This window comes from Acomys minous, assembly GCF_964271855.1.
Source record: "Acomys minous genome assembly, chromosome: 17".
Lineage (NCBI taxonomy): Eukaryota > Metazoa > Chordata > Mammalia > Rodentia > Muridae > Acomys > Acomys minous.
In genome coordinates, this window is record NC_140500.1 from 50,101,606 (window position 1) to 50,127,664 (window position 26,059).

At 42.9% G+C, this 26,059-nt stretch overlaps 1 protein-coding gene across 23 annotated transcripts in view; it reads left to right on the forward strand.

Annotated features, from left to right (window-relative positions):
- The window catches only part of MAGI1 (membrane associated guanylate kinase, WW and PDZ domain containing 1), a 620,267-nt gene that overhangs the window by 343,434 nt on the left and 250,774 nt on the right, over positions 1 to 26,059 (forward strand). For all 23 annotated transcript variants that reach the window (XM_084765515.1, XM_084765511.1, XM_084765512.1 and 20 more), the window contains exon 2: positions 14,525 to 14,641. In XM_084765515.1, coding sequence (XP_084621641.1) covers positions 14,525 to 14,641 — 117 coding nt within the window. The remainder of the gene's footprint in view (positions 1 to 14,524; positions 14,642 to 26,059) is intronic.

The following is a 26,059-nucleotide window of genomic DNA, read 5'->3' on the forward strand; positions in this document are numbered from 1 at the left end:
TACTGATTTTCCTGGTTGGTTGTTGGCTTGCTGGTCAGCCCTTTAGTTGAGAACAAATGGCTATTGAGAGCGGTGTTATTCTACAGCCAGAGGGGAGCCAGGCTGGCAGATGCACCAATGACTCCCAATACATCACCTCTTCTTGTTGAGGTTGGCATATGGCCAGTGAGTGTCCTAATTACCCACTGGCTTTTATAACCCATTATTTTCGGTCACTCTTGAATAGTAGCTGGAAGATGACAGTGAGTCAGCATGGAAATAGTGGAGTGTGAAGATGGCGATTGTTGAGAGAGCTTTGGAGGAGGTGCGCAGCCTCTGATGACGATCAGCCAGGCAAGTGCTTTCCTCATTTGTTCAAAGTGAGAGCTATAGTCTGCCCAGAAAGATGAATCTTAGTGGATTAAGAATTTTTACTTAATAGGTGTATCACCAAACTTGGGCATCACAGCCTGTGCCCCAGCAAGCCACCCTTCCTCAGTAATCCAGTTGAAAGAGCCAAATCAGTAATGAAAAGCAGAGGAGGAGATAGAGTGCAGCCACAAAAGCAGCAAAGAAATCCGAGGACCAGACCCCCTACCCCCACCCCAGCCCATCCTTGGAGGTCCTGACACTCTGGGGTTAAACAGAAGCCAGAGGTGCACATAGCCAAGCGCAGGTGGTGTGGTCCCTGCGCACAGCTGTCTCCTTTCCCAGGCACTCTGTGAGATAAATTCCTCCACGTGCAGGTTAGGTCCTTCTCTGGCTTCTCTGGGGGCTTCGGCCATTTCTTCTCTCTGCTTGAGATTCCTGGGGAATTTTTGCTTTCTAGGGACCCATTCATTCACTAGACTGGCCAAAGTGAGGACTATAAGTGCCTCCTTAGAGCATATTTATTCCTGCCAGAGAGGCCGGTATAGGTTTGCAACATATAAAACTACTCCAAAACCATGCACATAGCCACATGCACATATTACGTGTTCCTTCCCACAGTTCTTTTCTCATTGGCATGGCATGTTATTTTCTTTTGGTTTTTACTTTAAACTGCATTTAAAGCCAAGATTCTGTGCAAAGACTAAACCTGTAAATGTGCCTTCTTGACTGGGAAATTATCTAAATTCTTTTTTTTTTTTTCAGGTGTGTCAGTGATGTTTGTTTCACGGGCTATGTGTGTTCTCACTGTCTGGGCCAGTATAAATGGCAGTGGTGTGCTGTACTTTGACGCTGTTGGCCAATGATTTGCCAGTGTAGTGTGGGTCAGTGTGCCCACTCTGGCCCCAGCCAACTGTTGCAGGAATGATGTCAGAATATGGTTTGCAACTCAGATTCTCTCTCTACTCAGAGACTGAATCCGGGTGAGGCTGGGAGGGCAAGGGAGCAGCTGCCCTAATTATTGTTGATGTTGAAGCCTGGGAATGCCAATGGGATCTCAGTCACATTTGCATAGAAACATTGGAAAGAGCTTTCTGGTCCCCAGAGGGTAGGAGGGGGAGGGCTGCTTCCCTGAAAGGAACCTTGCTTCCACATCCTGGCTGAGTGTCTGTGGAAGGTAGTGGATGTCAGACGTCAATGCTTTGTGTTTGTGTTTGTTTACTTTTCTGGTAGGAACATTGAAGGCTGCTGACTTTACTCTTGTGATTTGTCAGACAAGCTGGCGTCTTTCATATTTTGAGTCTTACCTAAGTTTTCTACTTTAATAGTAATTATAATGTCTTTAGCAAAATACGTATTTTTTTTAATTCTGAAACTTCCCACAGTATAACATATACCCTCAATAGTAGGCGCACCCTCATTCGCATCTGGACATTGTTGTTCTCTGTTTCCATATCTATACCTGTTTTTCATTTCCCCACATTTTCTGAACATAGGGTGTAGATACCCTAACACTTCATCATCCCCAAACCGATGGCATCTTTCTGCAAGGTCTGGCCCAGCTGCCGTGTCTCAGGATTCTTTCAGTAACATCACTAGAATGTCTCAGCCACAGCCCTCACTGCCTCAGCTGAATCTTTATTGCCTTGTTTGTATTAAGTTTAGCATTCTCCCAACTTGGCACACTTCTTTGGTAAGAGAAAGAATAAGGAAGTACTGAGCGGTTTGCAGTAGGCGAGGTAGTGGGTTAAGGCCTGATGATGCCAAGCCTCACATCAGATCTTGGAGCACACGTCATCTGTATAATCAGCTGCTGCTGCGGGAAAGCCAGGATCACCAGGGATTTAGCAACTTGTCTAAAGCCTGCTCCAGAGTTTGGAGCCTGGATTAGAGCAAGTGGAATCTGACTTGAGGTCTGCTGGGAAACCAATCATCTTGGTTTTGCACAAAGGAACAAAGAAAGCAAAAGTAATTCAGCAGGACAATTTCTTTTTGCTTTTTTTTTTTTTTTAAATGCACTAGAGACCAAATGAGGGTGATGAGCTCAGTAGCCAAAATGGCCTCCTGTCTTTTATCCCCTGCATAGGCTGTGGCTGCATCTCAGTCCACTGGCTGGAGCTTGATGTCACAATCTGATGTGATTGGCTAATCAAAGCAAAGGGGGGTGGGGAGGTTCAGAAAACATGAGCTCTTGTTGGCCTGTCTGTCTTTGATAGGAAAAGCACCCTGAGGTGCTTTGATTGCATGCTACTGAAAGTCCTGCCCTGAGGGACAGGTCTCTATCACTTGGTTCCCACAATACCAGCTATGCTTTTGGAAAACTTCCAGAAACAGAAGCTGTTCACAAAAACAAAATTTTTGTGACTGGGAGAACTTGAATTCACAAAGAATATATATACTGGTTTTTTGGCTTTAGTTTCCTCATTTGTCTCTTCTGAGTTTTGGTTCCGATAGTGAACTTCCCGCTTCACAAGCAATGACACTTGGGCAGTCACCCCCTCTGGATATGAGTCCCACTTCTCTTTTCTAGACGGGTGACAAACGGATTCCTGGAGTTTGTGCGTCCTCCACATGGCACTGGCAGTGGGTTGGCTGTGGAGTGTAGACTCATGCTTAGCAGTATACACAAGCCTGGCCCAGAAATGTTCACTATTCCTGCAGGTTCAGTCTTTTTAATGACGATGGAACTGTCAGATCAGTAAGATGGCCCCATGAGTAAGTAGAGAGGCATGTACTGCCAAGCCTAACCATCAAAGTTCAAGTACCGGGATCCACCAGAAGGAGAGAGAACCAACTTCCATGTTGTTCTCTGACCTCCACACATCTACTGTAGCACATGTGTGTCCCCTCCCCAAGAGATGAAGAAATATAACAAAGAAACAGAAGGGAGGAGGAGGACAAGGAGAGGAAGATTAAAGAAGCAGCAGCAACAGCCTCCACTCGCATCCGCAGTGCCGTGCATTGGGACATAAAGGGTCTGAGCTTGGGTGCCCGGCTTCAGCTTTAGGTAGAACCATTTAGCTGCTTTTTGGGTTGGCTATAGACTCATGTCGGTTGCATTGCTCTGACAACAGGATTCACTGTCTTTCAGCTTTCTCTGTAGAAGGGTTCCCCCACCCCCACCCCGCCCTGCTTCTTTTTATTTTTCAGTGAACAAATGTTATCCTGCCTCTTAGCTTAACTGGAATAAATATAGAGAACATAAAGGATATAAATAATGAAAAAAAATGGAGATGATGAAGTTTAAAACCTGAGCTTGCTTTTTCTTCCCATGCTTAATTCAAGTTTCTTTTTACTGTGGGATGAAATTTGCTACAAAAAAATTCACTGGGAGGAAAAGAATAGGAAAAAAAGTGGCCAGGAAATAATAAGAAAGACGATTTCCTAAAGTGCTGACAGAAGGTTTTGTGCTCGTCCACGTTGGGTATTCAGTGTAAGTAAGTAGTGTTTTCTTGTGTTTTATCAGTATACACAATTTGACTCTGCCACCTCTCTCGCCTCACAGACTCAAAGACTGACTGTGCCTTTCTTTCTTTCTTTCTTTCTTTCTTTCTTTCTTTCTTTCTTTCTTTCTTTCTTTCTTTCTTCTTCCTTTCTCTCTTTTCTTTCTTTAAGTTTTGGAGAAACATTCCTGAGCAAGCATCAGTCTCTGTACCACCAAGGCATGGATTCAGTCTCCATGTATCTACAGAGGTCGCTGTCAAATCGCCCACGCACCTAGGGATGCAGGACTGTCACCTAAAACAGCTTGTTCTCCAGAGAAACAGCTCTGACCTCAGAGGAATCAACACAGAGGAAGAAGGCTTATTTTCTAATATAGATTTAGGTTCCCCCAAACATAGTGTCTCAGTGTGGAAGCAGTTTTCATGTTGACAGAACAAATAAAGTTTTATAAATAAAGGCTTTTTTTTTTTTCTTCCCCAGAGGCCGACTTTCTCTGTGTGGCCCTGGCTGTCATGGAACACTCTATCTAGGCCAGGCTGGCCTCAAACTCAGAGATCCGCCTACCTCTTCCTCTGAAGTGCTGGGATTAAATGTGTTCACTATCAAGCCCGGCTAAATCAAGGCATTTTTTAAATTCCTTGGTGGGAACATCAGGGTGGAGATTACAGGAAGATGTCAGAAACTCAGCTGTAGGCCTCCAGTGTTACCTGACAGCATTCTTAGCCTTTTCATTGGTGGAGAATAAGAATTTTTAACTGAATATACCCCAAATGGTTTGATTCATATATCAGGAAGGAATGGCTGTCTAGGGGCCTAAAGGTAGAGCAAGAAAAGGCATAATTAAATTGGAAATTTTCATTGAAATATTTATCACCCATCATTTTAGAAACAGTTTCTTTTTAGAAATTCTCATTCATAAGCTATAGCTCTGAGAATATGTCTTTTACCCTTCCTCCACCCCACCCTCTCCCTTCCCCTCCCCTCCTTCTAGTCTTTATTGTAGGATCTCACTACATAGCCTATGCTGTCCTCCTTTTTAGGATGATAGGTGTGCCCCTCGTCTGTCTCTCCCTCCTGTATTTGTAAATGCATTTTTGATGGAAAGCATCCTTATTATAAATTATCCATGTGGAGCTTCATGTCACCAAAGCAGAATAGGGTATTTGCATGGCCTTTCTGTACTCTCAAGACTGGAAAAAGATATTTAATTTTAATCCTATATAGAAAAAAATGTGGCCAACTCTGATTTAGGCCATTGCTTTGGTGTTATTTGGGGTAAAGAAGTTTGAAGAAATTATATAAAGACTTGGCATATACAGTGTTCCCAGTTTATGTGTCTTTTACGTATTAGGTTTTTTTTGTTGTTGTTGTTAAATACATATGATAATGACAATCATTCATTATTTCTCAATAGGCCATTCTCTAAATTAATTTTCTGTGGAGAGCAGTTTGTCAAGATTAGGAGAAACTAATTAAAAGGGAAAGCCCATACTCATTTCAGCATTTCTTTGTCACATGAGTGATATTAAATTTTTTTCTATACCTTAGTAGAAATTGGTATGACCTCTGGGAATCAAGAATCTCCACTTACAGGGAATTTTCAACAATAATTTACACTTAAGGTTTACATTGTAGCATTAAGTAAAACATGAAAATGTCTGGTATGTGAATAATCTCTGTACCAATTTTGAGCCCCTTGAAATTAAGAGATGTGATGTGGTGCCTGTCTGTCATCTCAGAACATAGGCATTAGAGGTAGGTGTAAGCAAGGGCACAGTGAAACTATGGAACTAGACCACTCCACCGGTAGGAAGAAGAGTTTATTGGGGATCAAACTGCCAAGGCCATGGGAGATGGGGACAAAGAGAAGAACAAAATGGTGGAAGTACAAGCAGATTTATTGACAACAGGGTGGGCTGATACAGACCATCTAGGTTAAACCAGATGCCCTTGCCCTAGGTAATTGACCTTTGTGGAAGATTAAGGGTTGTTCCTGGTAAATAGAGACCTGCCTTTAGACTTGTTTATCCAGTAAGAATATTTCTGTGTACTAGGCTAGAATCCTTCTGTTTAGGACAATGACATCACTACCATTTGGGGGGGGTGGAGAGGTGAGCTTTGACCTAATAGCAAGAAGATTACATTTTTGGGATAGCCTGGGTTATACAACTTTTTAAAACTAAGAATTAAATGATCAAATAGGATATAGGGAAGCTAACACTGTCTTTTGGAGAAAAATTGTTTCAAGAGCCTGAAACATTTTCTTGCTTTTTGCTCTAATAGCACAACTTCGTGTGTCATACAATGTAATAAATGCAGACTCTGTCTGTCTGTTTTGATACACAGTCTCATGGAGGCTGGCCTCAAACTCCTTATGTACCCAAGGATAAACTTGAACTCCTGATCCTGCCGTCACCTCCCAAATGCCAAGATTATAGCTCTGTGGCATAGCACCCAGTTACAGATGAATTTTGTACAAAGAAGATAACCTACATGCTTGCTTAATAGTAATGGTTATATAGGTTGAATTGATAAACTAAACAACATTTTGAAACACTAATTATATTTTGCAAATGTGTACAAAATGTTAAAAAATGTGGACATAAATGTCATATATGGTATGATTTGGTGTTAGACCATGGCTAATAGAGATCATTTGAACTTCGTGGTCTGTTGCACCCATTCATTGCCAGTTAAAACAACAACAACAACCTTGGTGTATTATTTTCCCGTTGCCATGATAAAATAGCACGACTAAAAGAGTTTAGAGGAGAATAAGGTTTATTCTGACTTACAGTGACAGAGTCCATCGTGGCATGGAGTCAGGAGCCTGAGGCTTGCTTGACAGCCAGGGAGCAGGAAGATGGGGGGGGGCAGGGGCGGGGGGGTGGGAGGGCACAGAGACAAAAAGAGTGCACACTCAAAGCCCACCCCTCGGTGGCATACTTACTCCAGCATATGGGCCGCGGTTTTCACTTAAACTACCACCTGCCCCAATCAGCTCCATCATTAAATTACTTGTCCTTTCTCTTCTCTCTTGCTCTTCTTGGCCCTTTCCTGGCTCAACAACCCCTTTTGTCTACTGTACATGTGCTGGCTTCTTCCTCCTACTATTACACAGCCCACTGCACCAGAAAATGTGTACCAGGTCTTTCTCTGCTGTGGCTGGACTCCCTCGGAACATTCCTTCTGCACTGAGAGTATAATTGAAGGTCCTTGTGGCCTGCAAAGCCCCTTTTCCTCTGGACCAGAGCTCCCCCTTGACTAAGTTCTTGGCTTTCCTCCTGCAGCCTATCTCTCTGCTCCCTGGAACACTTCACTCTACCCTTTGCAGGGGCGACTCTCTTCTTTTCCTTCATCCTTTCTGCTCCTAACAATTGCCTCAATCCAGAGGTCATCCCTGCCTGGGACACCAATGACACTTCCTCCTTAGGGACAGCATGTTGTTAGAGGTCTTGGCACATTTGTCTGTAGGCTCTTAATAAATCCCTGTTGAATGAGTCGCTGCATTTGCTCATGTGTCTAGGTGTGCTCTGATGGTGTTTATTGTACATCAAGGATGTAGAGTTTCTGTACAGCTATGATTCGATGGTCTGAGTCTGTCTATGTAGCCATACCCAGAGCAAAACTCAATAAAATTAATAAAAAAGTGTACAAATGAGGCTACAAATGGTTTTACTTCGTTGAACATCTTTATATTTTTAAACATTTCTTTTTGAGGGGCTAGAGAGATGGTCCCACCTGCAGTTTTACAGGACCCAGGCTTGGTTCCCAGGACCCATGAGGAGCCTCACAACCATCAGTAACTCCAGTCCAGGGAACCCAACCCCATGTTCTGGCTTCCATGCATATGGAATATACAGACAGACAGACAGACAGACAGACAGACAAAACACACACACACACACACACACACACACACACACACACATACACACACACACACACGGTTTCATGGCTGTCCTGGGCTCACTCAGAGATCTGCCCACCTCTGCCTCCAGGTGCTGGAATTAAAGGCGTGGGCTAACACTGCCCGGCTTTTGTTTCCTTTTGATGACAGGGTCTCACTGTTTTTTGAACTCTGTACTCAGAGCTGAGACTACAAGTATGTGCCCCTGTCCCTAGTTTGTTTCTCAAAGCTGATAATTACTTATATAACTCTGTTATTGTGGTATGTGCATAAACCTTAATTAATCATCTTCAAGGAGAGTCTTTGGCATCAAGTATACTCACGTTCCTGTGCGGCCATCACCACCCTCAAGTGAGACTCTTATTGAACACTAACTTCCTGATCACATATTCCTTTTACAGGAGAGAGAGAAATATTGGGGAAAATATTATTAGGACGAACCATGAGTAGCACTGCATTGCATTCTCTGACACAGATGGCATAGTTGCAGGCCATGGAGGCTTGGTCAGTAGTTGGTTAATAATCCTGCCCTCCTCCTTCCAAACTGTATTTTACTGGAGGAATTTACAGTTGCCTAAAACTTAAAAGTAAAATACAAAGTTCTGCTGTACCCGAAATAAATTCCCCTTTCATTCCCTGAACTAAAATATTTTTTATTGAAATTAGCATTTGAGTAATGGGATTCATTATGGTATTGATGCAAGTGATTCTCTTGCCCACATAAAGCCAGAAAAAGATAGAAAATCCTGTTTCACAGTTAAAGGCCAGGGAAAGAAACATAATATGCCAGAAGACGGGGAAGATTATGGGATGCACAACTCTTCTGTTCCTGAGTTATGGCCTTGAATACCACCCTGGAGCCCTGCCTCTTGTGTACATGCTTGATTGCCATGGAGCCCCGCCCCTCGTTTGGAGCCCCGCCCCACCCCGCCCCTCGTGCTCATGCTTGCCCACTAAGCTTCTGTATGGAGATCAGTTTCTTGACCTTTATGCTTCTTTTCTTTTCTTTTTTGTACTTGCTTTTTTTTTTTTTAATTAAAAAACTCATCCCAATAAAACCTATAGCAACATGGCTTGTATTGAAAAATAGCTTGGTTTTTATATGAAAAAATGAATTTTGATATATTGAAAATGGACTCTTATACAATATTAATATGATATATTGATCATCATTAACTTTCAGAAAACTCAAAGGAAAATTACAAAGATATATTTGGAAATTTAAAAGATACAGAATTTCTATGTATCGATAAATACACAAATATAAAATAATAGCAATTAGGGCTGGGCGTGGTGGTACACACCTTTAATCCCAGCACTGGGGAGGCAGAGGCAGGCGGTGAGTTAAAGGCCAGCCTCGTCTACAGTGACAGTCTAGGATAGCCAAGGCTCCACAGAGAAACCTTGTCTCAAAAAAAAAAAATTAATAATAACAGTTCAAGTAGAGCTCCATTGTCCTTTTTTAAAATTCATAACTTCTTTGTACTGATCTCTGAACTTGTATGTGTGTGTGTGTGTTCGTTCGCTTTTTTGAGACAGAGTCTCATTGTGGAGCCCTGGGCTATCCTGGAACTATGTAGACCAGGCTGGCCTCAAACACAGAAATCTGCTTGCCTCTGCCTCCCGAATGCTGATACTAAAGACAAGCTCCACCATAACCAGCTCCCCTCTTATTTCTTTGAGACAGGTTCTCTCACCAAACCAACATGGCTGGACTGGCTGCCCAGTAAGCTCCAGAGACCCACTTTTCTCGATCTCCCCAACACTTTGGTTAGAGGTCTGTACTGCCATATCCAGCCTTTTATACGGGGACTGGGGATTTGAAGCCCGGTCATGTTTGCAGATACTGAGCCATCTCCCCAGCCCCAGTTTCGAACTTTTTTTCTTAGTTAAAGCTCTACATCCTTCCGACCTTTCTTCTTTTCTCAAATACAAATCTTGAATTTGAACTGAAGTAAAGATGCCGTGACATACTTACAGTTTATTATTTATCCACCTTACAATTTATTATTTTATTGGCTCAATGCCCTTGACAATTAGGAAAAGATTTACTGACATGTCCTCTGAATAATTGGCAATTAATTTGAGATTAGATGCTCAAAGTACAGTATTCTTAATGGGATGTGAAGGTGGAGGCTTTTCTCATCCAAATGTCAGGGAATGCAGAGTAAATGTTAACTGCCAGCATAGTTAACCCTGCCCTTCTGCACATCCACAGAAGAGGGAGGTTTCATAAACCATAACTGGTCTGCTTAGTTGGAGCCTAAGATCATTTGTAATCATCCAGCAGAGTCTTAAAAATGCCGTCCCATCTGTAAACCTCTGCGTTATCTTGATGGTGACTGTAGATGTGTGCATCTGTGTTACATGTAGGGAAAGAACTAATGTATCCCAGATGTTCTCTGGAATTTGCTTTGGTCCCCAACAGAACATTTAGCTGTCATAGACCTCTTAGCTCCTAACCCTCAAGTAGAAATGTTTAGAGCCTCTTAAATTTTTATTTATTTTGTGTGTGTTCATGTATGCCTGTGCGTGCCTCTCTGTCTTTCTCTGACTCTCACTGTCTCTGTCTATGTCACTGTCTCTCTGTCTTTCTCTGTCTCTGTCTGTCTGTCTGTCTGTCTGTCTGTCTGTCTCTGTCTGTCTCTATCTCTCCCTCCCCCCTCTCCCCCATGTGTAACTTGTTTCTCTTCTATCATGTGGGTTCTGGGGATTGAACTCAGGTATGACAACAAAGGCCTTGACCCACGAGCTACCACACTGGCCCTGTCAGTGTCTTTTAATGTTAGTAATTTGATATGATTTTTTCATGTCGAGAACCACCTAGACTGTGGGTGATGGGAAACTATACTTTTTGTCCTTCAAGAGCGCCTTATCCCTGGGGCTAGAGTTTAGCAAATGCGGCTCTCATACACCTTCCAGTGGTTTACCAGGCAGCATTCTTTCCTGAATCTCAGCCCCGTTTTACCTTAAGTTCATACTATTTCGGCACAAATTTCTAGAACCACTGGAAATAATCCTTAGTCCAGCTCTCTCACCTTATGTTTTATTTCCTCTTATTTTTAACCCATTTGATAACTTTCATATTCATGTGATTTTTATTATTTTTGAGAAACCATTAATAGTTCACGTTTGGGCTAGTTTAAATTCTTTTTCCTTCACCCCAGAAATTGTCCACTTGACACACTGTGGTGATGACAGTGTTTATCTTCCGCTAAGTGCTTCCTCTGTGCCCTGCACTGCTTTAACAGGCCGTCTCCTCTGATGCTCACAGCAGCCACGTGATGCAGCTACTATTATGTCATTGTTCTATTTTTGTGAGTGAGAGAAGAGAAGCTCACAAGCCGTGAATGATGGAGCAGGATCCATACCTGGACCCGTGTTTCCTCCTGGCCAGGATTTGCCTTTGGTCCTTTGGTTTGCCTTCCTAATGATGCTGAGAACTGAGCACCTAGCACCATGCCTAGCCTGTGGTGACCACTCACTCAGCCAGCCCTCACGTAAAACTTTGCTTTCTGTGAGACTCTGTGCATTCTGATGCGTAAGATCTGCGTTACACCACCACAGTCAGTCAACTCCAGACTGGCATCTCCCCCAAATAGTTCATGTCTTCTCTGTTTCTTAAAAAGTTATTTGGAAATAATTGATGTTGTTGTTATTATTGTTGACTCATAGAATGTAGCTTCGCGGTTCTCGGTACCCTTCCAGAACTTTACTTATGTAAACTGATGCGTAAGGCAACATCCGTGCACTCTGTAGATCGTTCATCTATCTTAGACCCCCTCATGCTATTCTACGGTTGGTCTTTGTGTCCCTCTACTCCAAAGGGAACATTTTAAAACTTCATGGGTGAAGTTCTGTTCCCTTTTCTATCTGGCCTCAGCATTCAAAGTTTAATGCTAGAGAATTCTCAATATTACCATATGTGTTGGTAATTTTTCCTTTTTAAGTGCTGTGGAGCACTTCATTGAACATATGACCTTTTTTTTTTCTTTTTTTCCTCCTCTTCTTCATTGCCTGTTTTTTTTTTTTTTAAATCACTTGGATTGTTTATAATTTGGGGCTGTTGTCATTAAGGCTGCCATGATAATTCGCCTGTGTTTTCTTTTTGTGGACTTACTTTCATTTTTGGGTTATTTACTTTGTGCAAACTTGACTTAATAAGATTATTAAATTGTGTTCCCATGATGCTGAGCTGCGTTATGCACCCACTAGCTATATATAAAACCTTGTTTTACAGTTTTATAACCTTGCCAAAAGGGGATATTTGCACTCTTGAAATTCTTCTCTTCTGGTAGATGTGTAGTAGAATCTCCTTGTGACTTGAATTTGTATGGTTTTTATCACCTAGGTGTGTGTCAGCATCACCTCTGTGTGTGTGTGTGTGTGTGCACGTGCGCGTGCATGCATGTTTGTGTGTGTGTGTATGTGTGTGTGTGTGTGTGTGTGTGTGTGTGAGAGAGAGAGAGAGAGAGAGAGAGAGAGAGAGAGAGAGAGAGAGAGAGAGAGAGAGAGAGAAAAATATGAGTATCTTATTTTGTGAACTGTGGAAACATCTTGTCTGGTTTGGGTCTAGGGAACAGGTAAGGCAGTGCTTATCTTCTTCATTTAATAGAGCTGATAAATGATTGGATGGTTTTACATCTCATAATTTATGTACTATTTTCATTTTGACAACGTAAGCCTTGGTTATAATACAACTGAAATAAAATAATTCAGATGCAGTTTTGGAGGTTTGTGCCAGAATGAGCAGGTGTGACAAGCAAGAGCAGTGGTCCTGTGCTGTCGTGGGGAATGCTGTCCTGTTAGCATCACTAGTAGTTAGCCTGGGGTACTCTTCGAACTTGAAGCAGTTACTGTCTGCTTCAAGGACTTGGTGGCTCATAAGTCTTTTCCCTAAGGCTGAAATGCCTTTGTTTGATTCTCGTTTTGTCTGAAAACTGGATAGAGAATCTCTCTCTCTCTCTCTCTCTCTCTCTCTCTCTCTTTCTCTCACTCTGTGTTTTGAAACAGGGTTTCTCTGTGTAGCCTGGAACTTGCTCTATAGACCAGGCTGGCCTCAGACTCAGAGATCTACCTACTTCTGCATTCCAAGTGATGGGATTAAAGGCTTGCACCACCACTACACAGCAAAAAAGGCAATCTTAATATTTTTACTTTTAGCCATCTCTGTGGTATCTTTATTCATTATGAGTGAACTGAGTTAATCTATAAGAGCCTTGTTGATCCTGTTTGTGGTTACAATCTTTCAAAATTCTCTTTTCTATGACATATTTTTGTAACATTTGAAACTGTTTCTTTTGTTCTATTAAATATACATAATTTCACAGAGATAAAGAAAAAAATCCACTCAATTAACCGTGGCTCAAGCAACGGTAATTAAGCAATGTGTACCTTGTGTTTTCAAGGCAGTGCAGGACATGGAGAAGTACAGAGCACCATTTGTTTATCCAGAACATGAACAGTGGGGTCTGCTTTCTCAGCTCAAGTCCTTTACTCTAAAGGAAATGGCTGTCCTTTTTTTTTTTTTTAAATTAACGATTCCTTCTATTAAAGATTCCTTCTTTGTCCTTTCCTTTTTTTAGTTTATACTTCATACATTTTCTTGCTTTGCTTTGACTCTGGGGGTTGAACTTAGTCTCAAGCTGGCTGGGCTGCGCCTCGGCCCATTCCCTGTTGAGAATTCTTGTGTACACAAAAAGATAGATAAGGTACAGCTGTGACCTCGCCCACTCGAGGAGTGTAAAATGTTGATTTCGTACTAATTGAGAGCAGAATGGTAGAATGGTGTTTACCAGAGGCCAAGAAGGAAACGAGAGAGATTTTTCAATAGAACAATGCCCTGCTCAGGTAGAAAGAAGAAACTGTCTTGTTTTAACAGAAGCTTGATTGGACATAATAGTATATTGCTCTAATCTTCAGAAGCTAGGAGAACAGATTTTGAAAGTTTTACATATATATATATGTTTAATTATTACATTATATCTTCTTAGTATACTTAAAATATAATTTTTCTGCTTTTATATACCAGTTAAATAAAGGTTTGTTTGTTTGTTGTATTTTGGTTTTTCAAGACAGTTTCTCTGTGTAATCTTGGCTGTCCTGGACTCTCTTTGTAGAACAGGCTGGCCTGGAACTTACAGCGATCCTCCTGCCTCTGCCTCCTGAGTGCTGTGATTAAAGGCGTGTGCCACCATGCCCAACTAAATAAAATTTTAAAGTGCAAACATGACTCAGCCCTTGAAGGCTGTTTTCTGAATTCCCTGCCTGTGCTTGGCGTGTGGAGGTGCACTTATACATGCGTAGCAGTTATATGCAGGTGGGATGGGCTTTACTCAGTCAGTCTCTCTTTGTTGTTTCTAGGCTGTTTCTTTGCTTGCCCTTATTTTTATTTATTTGCTGTATCAAATTACACTAGAGTTCTGCCAGTATAACCTGGGAAGGATGCCTTACAATCTGACAGTTATTGCTGGATTGTCCTCTTTGTGGTTTCAGCTGCTCGTCTCTGTGAGTGTCTGTGAATGTCACAGGCACCCATGTAAATAAATGTAAGGCATAGGAGAAATTCCCCATTACTTAGCCTTCTAGTATTGCCTGTGAGAAGGCCCACAGCTCCGTTCTGTTTCCATGCAGTTTTCCCGTTCTTGCATTCCTCTTGCTTTTCCCATGCAGAAGGAAACTGAAGCCCTTCCTCACGGTGGCTGAGGGTCTGTGGGCTGGATTCGCTGGATCCTGCTTCCTCACTCACAGCTCTGGCTGTGCACTGTTTGGAAAGCGTGGCTCTTGTTCATGTGCTCTGTCTGTCTTATGTATTTCCTACAGGAGGAAGGCTCAACAAGGACCTGCGGCACTTCCTCAACCAAAGGTTCCAGAAGGGGTCTCCGGATCATGAACTCCAGCAGACCATAAGGGACAACCTCTACCGCCATGCTGTGCCTTGTAAGTTGTCAGCCTTGGCGTCTCACTGGTGGTGTACAAGTGTGTGTATGCCTAAAGGGGGCGGGGAAGCTCAGCTGATGGTTCTGGCACACTTAGCAGCTAGGCCACCAAATTACCCACCTTTTATGAGGCTCAACGTCTCATCTGTGGAAAGACCATGTCAGGTCAGTCATGTCATGTAACTGCATGTAACTTAGTTGTCTTCAGCTTTTCAGTATTGAATTGTAAATGCTAACCCCAATGATATCCCTGAATACTTATATATTAATATTACAATTCCTAATTCTGATCTTGTAGATGGGGTAGGATTTTTTTTTTCTTTTTATCCCATTTATATTGAGCTAGTAACACATCTTTGAGTGAGACTGTGGCTCCAGGTGAGAGCACTGAGGCTGTGTGATTCAGCTTGGTCCATCTTTGTCACACTGGCCCGCATTACACACACTAATCCTCTGAAAGCAGAGAAGGAAACAGTTATGGGGAGATGAATTCACTTGGCATTCAGAGCAGACCTGCATCTTTCTGACTTGTGAGCCACCCAAGGCCATTTATTAGGTGACCTGTGACTGCCTGTAAGTTATAGTTGCAGGTTGAATGCAATTTTTCAGAATTCAGTAATTGCAGACTCAATGATTGTTCTCCATGTAATTTTTTCCCTACTTAGATTCCAATTTAAGAAATGGGGATGAAGCAAATGAGCACACCATTGCTTGACGCATCTGTGGTGTTACCATGGTTACATTTTTGGCAAGCTTTCCCATTTATTTTCCCCCCACTGATCTCTTGGACCTGACTGTGAGCTAAATGGCTTGATTTTAAGTTTGCCTCTATTTAGGAAGTAGGTCCAAAATGACCTCAGTTTTTTTTTTTAAACAGTGGAATAATTATGTTTGTGTTTGCTTGAAAAACTTCATATTGATGTCCCATTTCTTTGAAACTAGTAAAAAATATGGAAAGTGAAAATAATAGTGTTTGGGCTGAAAAAGAAGACACATCACAACTCATTGTACTATCCAGTTATAAAGTGGCAGAAAATGAGGTCTATTTCTGTGTCTAGTGTGCTCTATGTGTGTGTATGTATGTATAAATGTGTGTACATGGCGACCAGAGGTCCATCTAGGATGTTACTCCTCAGGTGCTGAAAACGTGAGTTTCCCACCTGGACTTGGGGCATACCATTTAGGCTAGGCTGGCTGCCCAGAGAGTCATGCAGATCCACAGGTCTCCACCTCCTCAGCGCGTGTCAGTACATCTGTCCCTCCCTGTGGGTACTGGAGGTGGAATTTATGTCCTCGCAGTTGCTTAGCAAGCACTTGGCCTACTGAGCTACCTCTCCTGCCTGTGATGTGGTTTTTTAACATGAGTTGGCTACGGTCATGTAAGATTCTGCGTCGGGGTCGTCTGTCCTTATGTGTTTATTTTGACTCCTTGGCCCTGTGCCTGGCAAAGCAGAGGCCTTGACCAGTGCCTTGTATGAATGGCTGTGGTAGCCCGAGGTTGGGAGAATGAGACCTCCTCGTGTTATGATAGGAACAAAAGTCCCTGTGCTCTGTTGCCTTCCAGAACCTCCATTGGCTGAGGCTTCAGCACATGGAAGAGTGATCTCATGAACAGGTGTTTGCTGGTGGGGCCTGGATTTCTGTTCTCCACATTGTAAAAGATGTATTGGTCACTGAAATGAAGAAATAAAGTCATTCTAGTCCCAACTCATTTTGAGACCCTCAGCATGTGTGCTGTGATGGCTGTCATGGCTCGGAACTCAGTCCTGTGTGTCCTGCAGCAACCCAGAGGATAGTAGAGGAGGAACTGACCTTAACTTTCTGCTGAGACACACTTGTAAATACCATGCTCACGTCTCACCCACTGCAGCTTCATTGAGGGCTAATTCACGTACCGTCAGCATCATCCGTTTAATGCCTTCACACGGTCCTATTTTTGTTGCAGCTGTTATTCTCCCTTTTATTCTTCTCTTTATTCAAGAACTTGTATTTCCACAGTAGAAGTAAAAGGTCATCATGGAAGAAGCTTAATTATATTTACCACTAAAAATCACTCCCCCTGCCTAGGAGGAAAAATGAATACAGAAAATGGAGCCAGATGCAGAAGGAGTGAGAAATCTGGCTGTGAAGCATGAGGGCTGCTCCTCCGCCAGCTCTGGGGCCCTGTGCAGGTCGCAGAGCCCCTCTGATGCTCTTCAAATAGAAGAAGAGGTCTGAGGTCAACTAGTGTCCTTCAGGGACGGGAGGCCTATGAGTTAGGTCTCTTGTAGGCATGGCCAACCTTCTGACTTTGCAACACTTTATCTCACACTTGAGAACCATGTCATTTAGTCACACACACACACACACACACACACACACACACACAATATCATATCGTGTTCTAAGTTTACCTTTTTGTCTTGTGCTCCATTTGTACCTGCCTGGAACCACACGCAGCCCGGTTCTCAGCCTTTGCCTAATGCTTAAGCCACATGAACTTCTTCCCGTCACCGTGCGCTTTCTCTGACCAGTTCCATACTTTCATTTTAAGGTTCAGCCTAGATGCCTGTTCTCCCATAAATTCTGCTTTATCACCTTCTCAGGGATCCCAAAGCCCCTCACCCTCTAACATGTCCTGAGCCTGCTGTGGTTCCTACTGTCTGTCTGTCCTTTTAGAATCTAACTTTGCTGATCCAGGTGGCATATCTCCCTCAGCAACCCCTGCACCTCTAGCTTGGTGCCTGGATGGTAAGATAACTGTTTGTTGAATGAATGAATGAACGAACGAACGAACGAACAAACAAACAAAGGAATATGCATGAAGGAAAGTTCACCATTTTCGCTGCTTCTTTCCCTTGGTTATGCAGCCTTTAAAGGCTGCTTCTGCATAGGCTTCCTGATTGAAAGGCTGCTCAGAAATGTGCTCCTCTCAGAGATGGCTGGGAAGGATAAGGGCGTCACTGATGACTTGGCAGGTCATCCAAGTCCAGAGACAAATTCTGAGCGTGGAGCTGTGGAGCCCTTTGCAGCAGCTCTTAATTACAGTCTCTATTGCTGTACCTCCCTCAATGATAGCCTTCCTGTTTTATGACGTCTTGTCTTCTGTGATGTGACAGCATCTTAGATTGTTGCTTTGGAGTGGCCGCCTTCCATGTGAGGACGAATGCCTTACCTGACAGGGCTTGTCATTTGTCGTGCCGCCGCCGTCAAAGCGAGATGCAAGATGCAGCTCATGGCTCATTCAGCAATGTCACTTCCCTGGGATGCTGCGTGCACCCCCCACCTCCTGCCCCCCACCTTTCATGTCTTAGGGCTCCGCTATAAGGAGCTCATTTTCCACACAGGCAAAGAAATGTCTCCTGCAAGAGGGAAGAAGTGGAGCCTGTTTCATAGCTCTAGCTCGATGTTCTGTTGACCAAGGCTCTCCTTGATACTGAGACCGTTGTAACCTGCCTAAAGAGGTATTGGCTACGAACTTAAAGGAATTTACAAAGAGATTAAGTGTGTTTGATCTCAAAGACATTTTAAATTTGGCCTGATAAACAGGTGACCCTGGTCTTTATTTATAGAGGTGCCATATTCAGATAGATCATTGAGCATCTGCGTACGTTGACCACTCCTTATTTTTCTCCTTCATGGAGCCGTGCATTACTTTAGGGACTATTGGAGCCTATTAGTTTCTTCTTAAGCACCATTGTTGGCACCAGGGCTTGTCTGAAGTCCGGCCCTCTGCCATGGTCTTTAATAATTAGAGCTAATGATAGAGTAACCAGGAGCAAAGAGGCTGATGCTGAACGCTGCTTGTCTCTGGAATGTGTCCATGTTCAGGTTGTGTTTGATGTTAATGAAGTGGTTACAGTTGGAGTTTGTAGAGTTCTGTAAGCTCCAAGGACTGTCACGACTGTTATCCTCTAATCAAAGTGCCGCCTAAATGAAAAGGTTTCTTTTGCTCTTTGCAAAGCCTAACCTGACTCATAACAAAGGGAGGCACCTTATCTTATAGCTTTACTGTGCCTCAGGTGCTCTGCTGTGATGTGGATAGATTGTGGGTCTATTCAGTCATCTCTATCTCCAATCTCATCTAGGGTACATAGGTTCTCATGGGCCTGAAGTCCATACAGACATCTTTCTCTTTCTCTCTCCCTCCCCCAACCTCCCCTCACCCTGTGTGATATGTATGTATGTATGTATGTATGTATGTATACATGCATGCATGCATGGCTAGGGGTGGGTACATCTGCATACTTGGGTGTGAGTACCAGAAGTTTAACTTGAATGTTGTTCCTCAAAGCTATTTATCTACCTTGTTTCACAAGACAGGGCTATTTCAGAAGGACCTGGGGCTCATGTTCATCTAAGCTGGCTGTTCCTGCCTTCCTAGCATTGTGATTACATTCCTGACTTTTAAATTTTGTTTTAATTTTTATTTATTTTATTATTATTATTGGTTTGGCTTGGATTTGGTTTTTTTGAGACAAGGTTTCTCTGGATAGCCTTTGCTGTCCTGGACTCACATTGTAGACCAGGCTGGTCTCCAGTACACCTTAAGGATATTTTTAAAAAAGATTTTCATCTTATGTGCATGAGTGTTTGCCTACATACATGTATGCCTGGTGCCTGCAGAGGCCAGAAGGGAGTGTTAGATCCCTTAGATACGGAGTTACATTGTATGTGACCTATCATGTGGATGTGTGATCTGAACTGTGGTCCTCTCCAAGAGCAACAAGAGCTCTTGACCACTAGGCCATCTCTCCAGCTTCCATTTTGTTTTTATCTTTAATTATGTGTATGCACGTTACAAGCATTTGTAAGTAGCCGAGCTTGCCTGCTGTAGTTGGGTCTTCTGTAAGAGTAGGTGCACTCTTAACTGCCGATCATCTCTCCAGCCACACCGCTGACTTTTTCTGTGGGTGCAGGTGGTCTGAGCACAGACCTTCAGGCTTGTGCAGTGACCACTTTACTTCCTAGCCCCCCGGTCTGATTTTTTTTTTAACCTTCTCTAGTCTGTTTAACCGTAGAAGTTTGTTGCCTGCAGTGTGGTAAAAGCTTGTTTCCATCACTTCTCAAGTCCTTCCTGTTCCTTCCACACATGGCAACGATACTTCCCCGTGTGTCGTTGGCTGTCTATGGTCTAGAGAGTTTCCAGCCTGCTCCTCTATCCCCGTAGGGTGTGGTACGTACACCCTGCCTTCCTTTCTCATGAAACCTTATTTGTTCTACACTAATATCCTTAAAGAATTCAAGATTTAGAACAAACACGAATGGTTCCTTCTGTGACAGAATTTCCCATCCTACGTCCTGTGTATAGGTAGCTGGGGTTCTGAAAAGTGGCAACAATATGTTCTGGTGCACTCAAACAATAACAAGGACTCATGGGAGGTGAAGAATTCTTACACTCTTGGCACAGTGCCAAGAGACCGCAGTATCAGCACTAGTTGGCCAGGTCTGGGCTTTTCCTCTTTGCACTTTGAGTTCTCATAGTTTTCTGTCACATATAAATTAAGGTAGAACCTTCACACAAGTCACACAGTAGCCCAGGTAAGGAGTTATGAACCAAATCTTAAAAACACGGGTTAGGAAAACAGTGTTTCTTTCCTAAATAGCATTTGGGATTGAGAGAAAAGGAGCAGAGTAGACCAGGTGGCCCAGTTGGCAGGATGTTGTCCAGCATTCAGAGAGCACCGAGCCTCGGCCCCCAGTATTGCATGCAATCCGGCATGGTGATGCCCATAATCCCAGCAGCCAGGCTCTCATGAGACCCTGCCCTCCTCTACAGCAAAGTCTGGCATCGCATGACTCAAGAGTTTTCACTGGTGGCGAGCTGACAGGTGGAAGGGATGCAGGGTGGTCCTGTGCTGTGCCGGCCCATCATTCACTTCGTGCCATTACAGAAGCCTGCTTTGTTTCTTGCCAGTGAATGAGTCATGAGAATAACCGGCTACTCCCGGCTGGGGTGACACTTCTCCTTCTGGGCTCGGCCTGCTTCTGGGAATGACCTGCTCTCTGTGAGGTCACACTGTGAACCTGATAGGAACGGGGAGGAGGCGGGCAGTGATACGATACCAACTTCAGGATCTGCCCTGGCACAGGTTGACTTATTTCATTATAATTCGTTAACAAGTGGAGTGCTATTTCCTGCAAGGTACATTCATTAGCAATAAAGCTGACATTGCTTACAGGGATTGTTTGTTCTGGATTGTGATGGTGATTTTTAATGATGCTCTGATGTACACATACATAAACATATGTGCACATGTTTCTACTTATTTATTTCTTCTTCTCATCTTAACATATTTTCCTGGATTTTTCTCCTTGGAGATCATCAAAACTGATTTTCATTTTAAGAACTACTCTGAAGATGAGTGTTAGGTTGTGCTGCAGAGCGTGGCTAGCATGCCCTGCCCTCTGCCTCCCTCAGAGACTCACTATATAAACCAGACATTTTGCTTCCACTAACCCTTACTCTTACCCTTTATTCCACCTCCCTGCTCTCTCCTAACTTTTCCCCCATCACCAGCAGGTGCTGCTTCCAATAAACCCAAATTTATATATTGTAGCTTCATCATCATTACTGCATTCTGATTATTTAATCACTCAGACATGGTAAGTAGTGCACACCTTTAATCCCAACACTCCCAGAAGAGGCAGTTGGATCTCTGAGTTTGAGGCCAGCTTGGTCTTACATAGCAAGTTCCAGGACAGCCAGGGTGACAGAGTGAGACCCTGTCTCAAAAGTAAAAAGAAAAGAAAAGAAAGCACTCTATTCTGGAAGTCTAAATTCTACACTTGATAGGCTATCATCTGTCCCCTGGTTCCAGTGGGGTCTGAGGACCAGACCGTCGTCACTCAGTAGCTCTGCTGGCAGTGGAGAAGGTAGGAGTGGCCGTATGTAGAAAAGGGAGATCAGAGAGTATAGAAAACTCACCCGATGCACTGCTTTATAGCTGGAAATTCAGTAACAGAAAGAAAAAACCATATGGGGCATACCGAGTACAGCCAGCATGTCAGGGGTTCCGTTAAACACGTTGCCTACCCTGTTTCCTTTAATCCTTCTTCTTGTTGTTGCTTTTTTGTTTGGGACAGGGTCTCACTATGTAGTCCTAGCTGGCCTGAAACTCAGAGAAATCCACCTGCCTCTTCCTCCCAAGGGCTAGGATTAAAGGTGTGTACCACACACCCAGCTTCTTTAATGTTCTTAATAATCTTTGAAGAATAAATTAATATATTTTTTCTAGGAAACAACAGGAGGTTTCAGTGACCCCAAGTCTCCTATACTTAACATTTAAAGTGTCATTTTACCTGATCCCAAAATCGTTATCTTAATTAATTCCCATCTCTCTCTCTCTCTCTCTCTCTCTCTCTCTCTCTCTCTCTTTCTCTCTGTGTGTGTGTGTGTGTGTGTGTGTGTGTCTGTGTCTGTGTCTGTGTCTGTGTCTGTGTCTGTGTCTGTGCCTGCATGCGCTTTCAACTTGCCATATCAGCTAGTTTATTACCACAAAGGTGTGTTTGACCTTAAACCACCTTTCAGGATTCCAGTCTGCTCTCCTGGTTCCCTTACTGCTCTTTGGTCATTACTATTGGACAAGGAGATGCTGACTCTCTGGGGCATTCTGCTTTGAAGGACCTGAGAGGCTAGCAGCTCTTCCGGTTAGCACTTTTGCTCTGTTGTATGGGGCTACTCTGTTCTTTTCATGGTTATTTGTGAGTAGTACACAGTGAGCCTCCCTCTTTCCAAGTTAAATGTCATGTGTGTCCAACCCATGACCCACAGGCGTCATGTGCCCTACGATAGCTGGGACTGTCTCAGCCTCACACGGAATCATAAACTTATATCCTGATTTATTTTCAAGATAGGGTTTCTCTGTGTAGCCTTGGCTATCCTAGACTCACTTTGTAGACCAGGCTGGACTTAAAGATCCACCTGCTTCTGCCTCCTTGAGTGCTGGGATTAAAGGTGTACACCTGGCTTTTGCTTTTCTTGTTTATTTTGTTATTGTTGGTTTTGTAATTCAGTTGCCATCCAGTGCGAACTTTGTAGACGATACTGTTGTGTTGCAGTGTGAGAACGTGACATGAGTCTGGACCCTTCTATCTGAAGAAAGGTCTTCCACTGACGTCGGTCCTGCTCCCTACTGACATGAATTTCCAAATTTGTTATCACTGCTTGTTTTCAGGTTCTCTTTAAACTGAGAAACACTCAGGACTAGGGAATTTAAAGGAAAAAAATAAGACAAAACTAAATCTTATCACTGACAACTGGAGGTACCATGGTGGTATCTGAATCTGACAAGAATTTTCTGTTTGGTCCTGTGACAGAGGAGTGAGTGAGAGTGGCTGTTTTCCTTTGTTCTGTTGCGTGAGCTATACAGCCTTTTACTGTCTGTATGCATTCTTAGTGTGTCTAGCAAGAAGGAGTGGGCAGCTGTCCTGGTACCCAGTTTATAAATGATTGGACCTAGCACAAATCCAGTTTTTCTTACTGTTCTTGATGTTGTTCTGCGGCATTTGGTTTGGTTTGTTTTTCTTGTTTGTTTTTTAAGAGAGGGTTTCTCTATGTCGTCCTGGCTGTCCAGGGCTCTCTGTAGACCAGGCTGGCCTCAATCTCCAGAGATCTGCCTGCCTCTACCTCCCGAGTGCTGGGATTAAAGGGGTGCACCCCCCATACCCGGCCCACAGATCTAGTTTTATGACCACCAGCATCCAGGCTCAGATTTTGTGCTTTGCTTGCCTTAAAGATCATTTTTAAATTTTATGTACTGAACCTTAAAGCAGCTTCTCTTAATAACATATGGATTAGTCCTTGGCTGAGTCCAGGGTACTAATATATCTATTTGGCATCCATGGTAATGTATTTAATTGCTTTATAATTTTAGCAGACATTTTTCCATCAAGACTTGTTGCAATTATAAAGCAATTTTCACAGTAATTTTTGAAAGTACATGAGAGCTTCCATAGTGTCCTTACTACCTATTATATAAAAAAAGGTTCTACTATGTTTTAGTTTTTAAGTCTAGAGACTAAAATGCAATGCATTTCAAACAAATTCTCCTTCAGTCAAGTGTGTTCAGTCAAAACAAGTACAGATAGGGCTGGGAGGTGTGTGTGGCTCAGTTACCTGAGTGCTTGCCTTACATTCATGAGAGCTCCCCCTCCCCCACCTCACTGAATGGGTGTGATCCCTAGCACTATATAAACCTGGGCATGATGGGCCCACAGATGGCTTAGAGGTTAAGAGCATTAGCTGTTCTTCCAAAGGTCCTGAGTTCAATTTCCAGCAACCACATGATGGTTCACAGCCATCTATAATGAGATCTGGTGCCCTCTTCTTGCATGCAGGCATACATGTGGGCTAAATACTGTGTAAATAATAAATAAATCAATCTTTAAAAAAAAACTGGATGTGGTGATTATATTAGTTAGGGTCATCTAGAGGATCAGAATCAATCAGATTAATATAATATATTATATTATATATTTGTGTATTTATACAATTTTAAATACAAATATATCTATCTAAAGGGAGTTAATAGGTTGGCTTGCATGCTGCTAGCTGGGTAGTCCAACAGTGGCTGTTTGCACTTTGCAGAGGGTAGCAGTCTATAACTTCCTAGTCCATAGGCTGGATGCTCACCAGTCTCAATCTGGTGCTCAAGGCCTGGAGAGCTGCTAGCATCCAATGCTTGTTAGAAAGCTAAGAAGGCTGGGTTCTATTGTCAGTGAAGGAAAGTGCCAGCAGCTGCAGCAATAACACAGATGCACTTAGCAGCACGGAGCCCAGGCAGGAGATAATAGCAGCTCTGCTTTTCACTCAGACCCTCTGAAAAAAAAAAATCTGGGCCCTAGAATGTGGGGCCCAGTCTGAGGGATGGTCTTTTCTTCAGCTAATCCTTCCCGGGTAATCTTATCAGACCTCCTCAGAGGTTGGTCTTTAGGGTGATCCTAGATCCATTGAAATTGACACCCAAGATTAATCTTAAGAGTAGTACCCTCTGCCCAGCACCGAGTGGATGGGGGTAGGATCGAAGCTGAAGGTCATTCTCAGCTATGTGGGGAGATTGAGGCTAGCCTGGACTACATGAGACCCTTTTTCCAAATCAAAACGACATGTACCTCCCCAAAACTCCACAAAAATGCAAATACATTTTCTAGCTCTATTTATTTATTTATTTATTTATTTATTTGTATTGTGAGCGTTTATGTTAATTTCCAGGGGAGGACACTTTTCCTCTTGTCATCGGATTGTCTTACTAAAGACTGTAATGAAATAGGGGAGTTGAGAGATGACTAAGCAGTTGATAGCACTGTGTGCTCCTACAGAGGGCATGGGTTTGGTGTCAACACTCAGATCATGTAAGCCATAGTAGCCGGTGACTTTAATTCCAGGGCATATGATACCTTCTTCTGGCCTTTGTGCCCCTCTGCACTCTTATGATGTACAAACATACATAAACACACACTTACACACACACACACACACACACACACACACACACACACACACACATACAGATATACACACACAAGATTTAAAATAGACTGATATAGGTCAGGGCTTCTTAAATATTTTTCATCCACAGCTCCTATTTGCCTGAGAAATTTTTACATGACCCTAGAAATATAGATATGTAAAATAATGTGCAAATCAGCATTTGCTGAGAAAAATTTTATAAAGCAACCTTCCCCCCACCCCCAAGACATGTTTTCTCTGTGTAACAGCTCTGGCTGTTCAGGAACTTGCTCTCTATACCAGGCTGCCTTCAAACTCACAGTGATGGTCCTGCCTCTGCCTCCTAAATGCTGGGATTAAAGGTGTGAGCAACCACTACCCACAAGCACAATTTATTTTGCAGCAGCTATTTGCTGTATGTATATATCATTTTACCGTTTACGAAAGATGAAAACAACCTTTCCTAAGCAAGATGGATATGCTTGTGCTTGTTTACATAAAGGTTTAAATTCTTGCTGAACATTTGGCCGTGTGGGACAGAGAGCATCTTCGGTATCTCTGAGAGTTGCTGGTAGCTCGATTTTATGACGGTGAGTGATGGAATGCTGCCTCACACAGACACATAGTACCAAACAGCGGAAGAGTTCTTAGGGCCATTTCAGAAAGTTTGGAAACTCTGAGCTAATTGCAAACCAAAATTCACTGAACCATTTTATTGTTCCTTTTTAATGAAACTCAAGTCAGCAGCTCAAACAGTAATTTTAAAAATCAAACAGTTTAACACAGTATCATCCAAAGATACACCGATTTGATAACACACTGAGGAATGACAGTAGGGAAAATTTAAAAGGCTTTTTTTTTCCTTATATAACTAAATTATGTTTCTATAAGTGCAGAAAACTCCACATGAGCAGTAAGAATGCTGTAATTTATAACTGACAGCATCTCCTATCTGAGCCAAGATCCTGCAGACAGTATTGCTGATGTTTT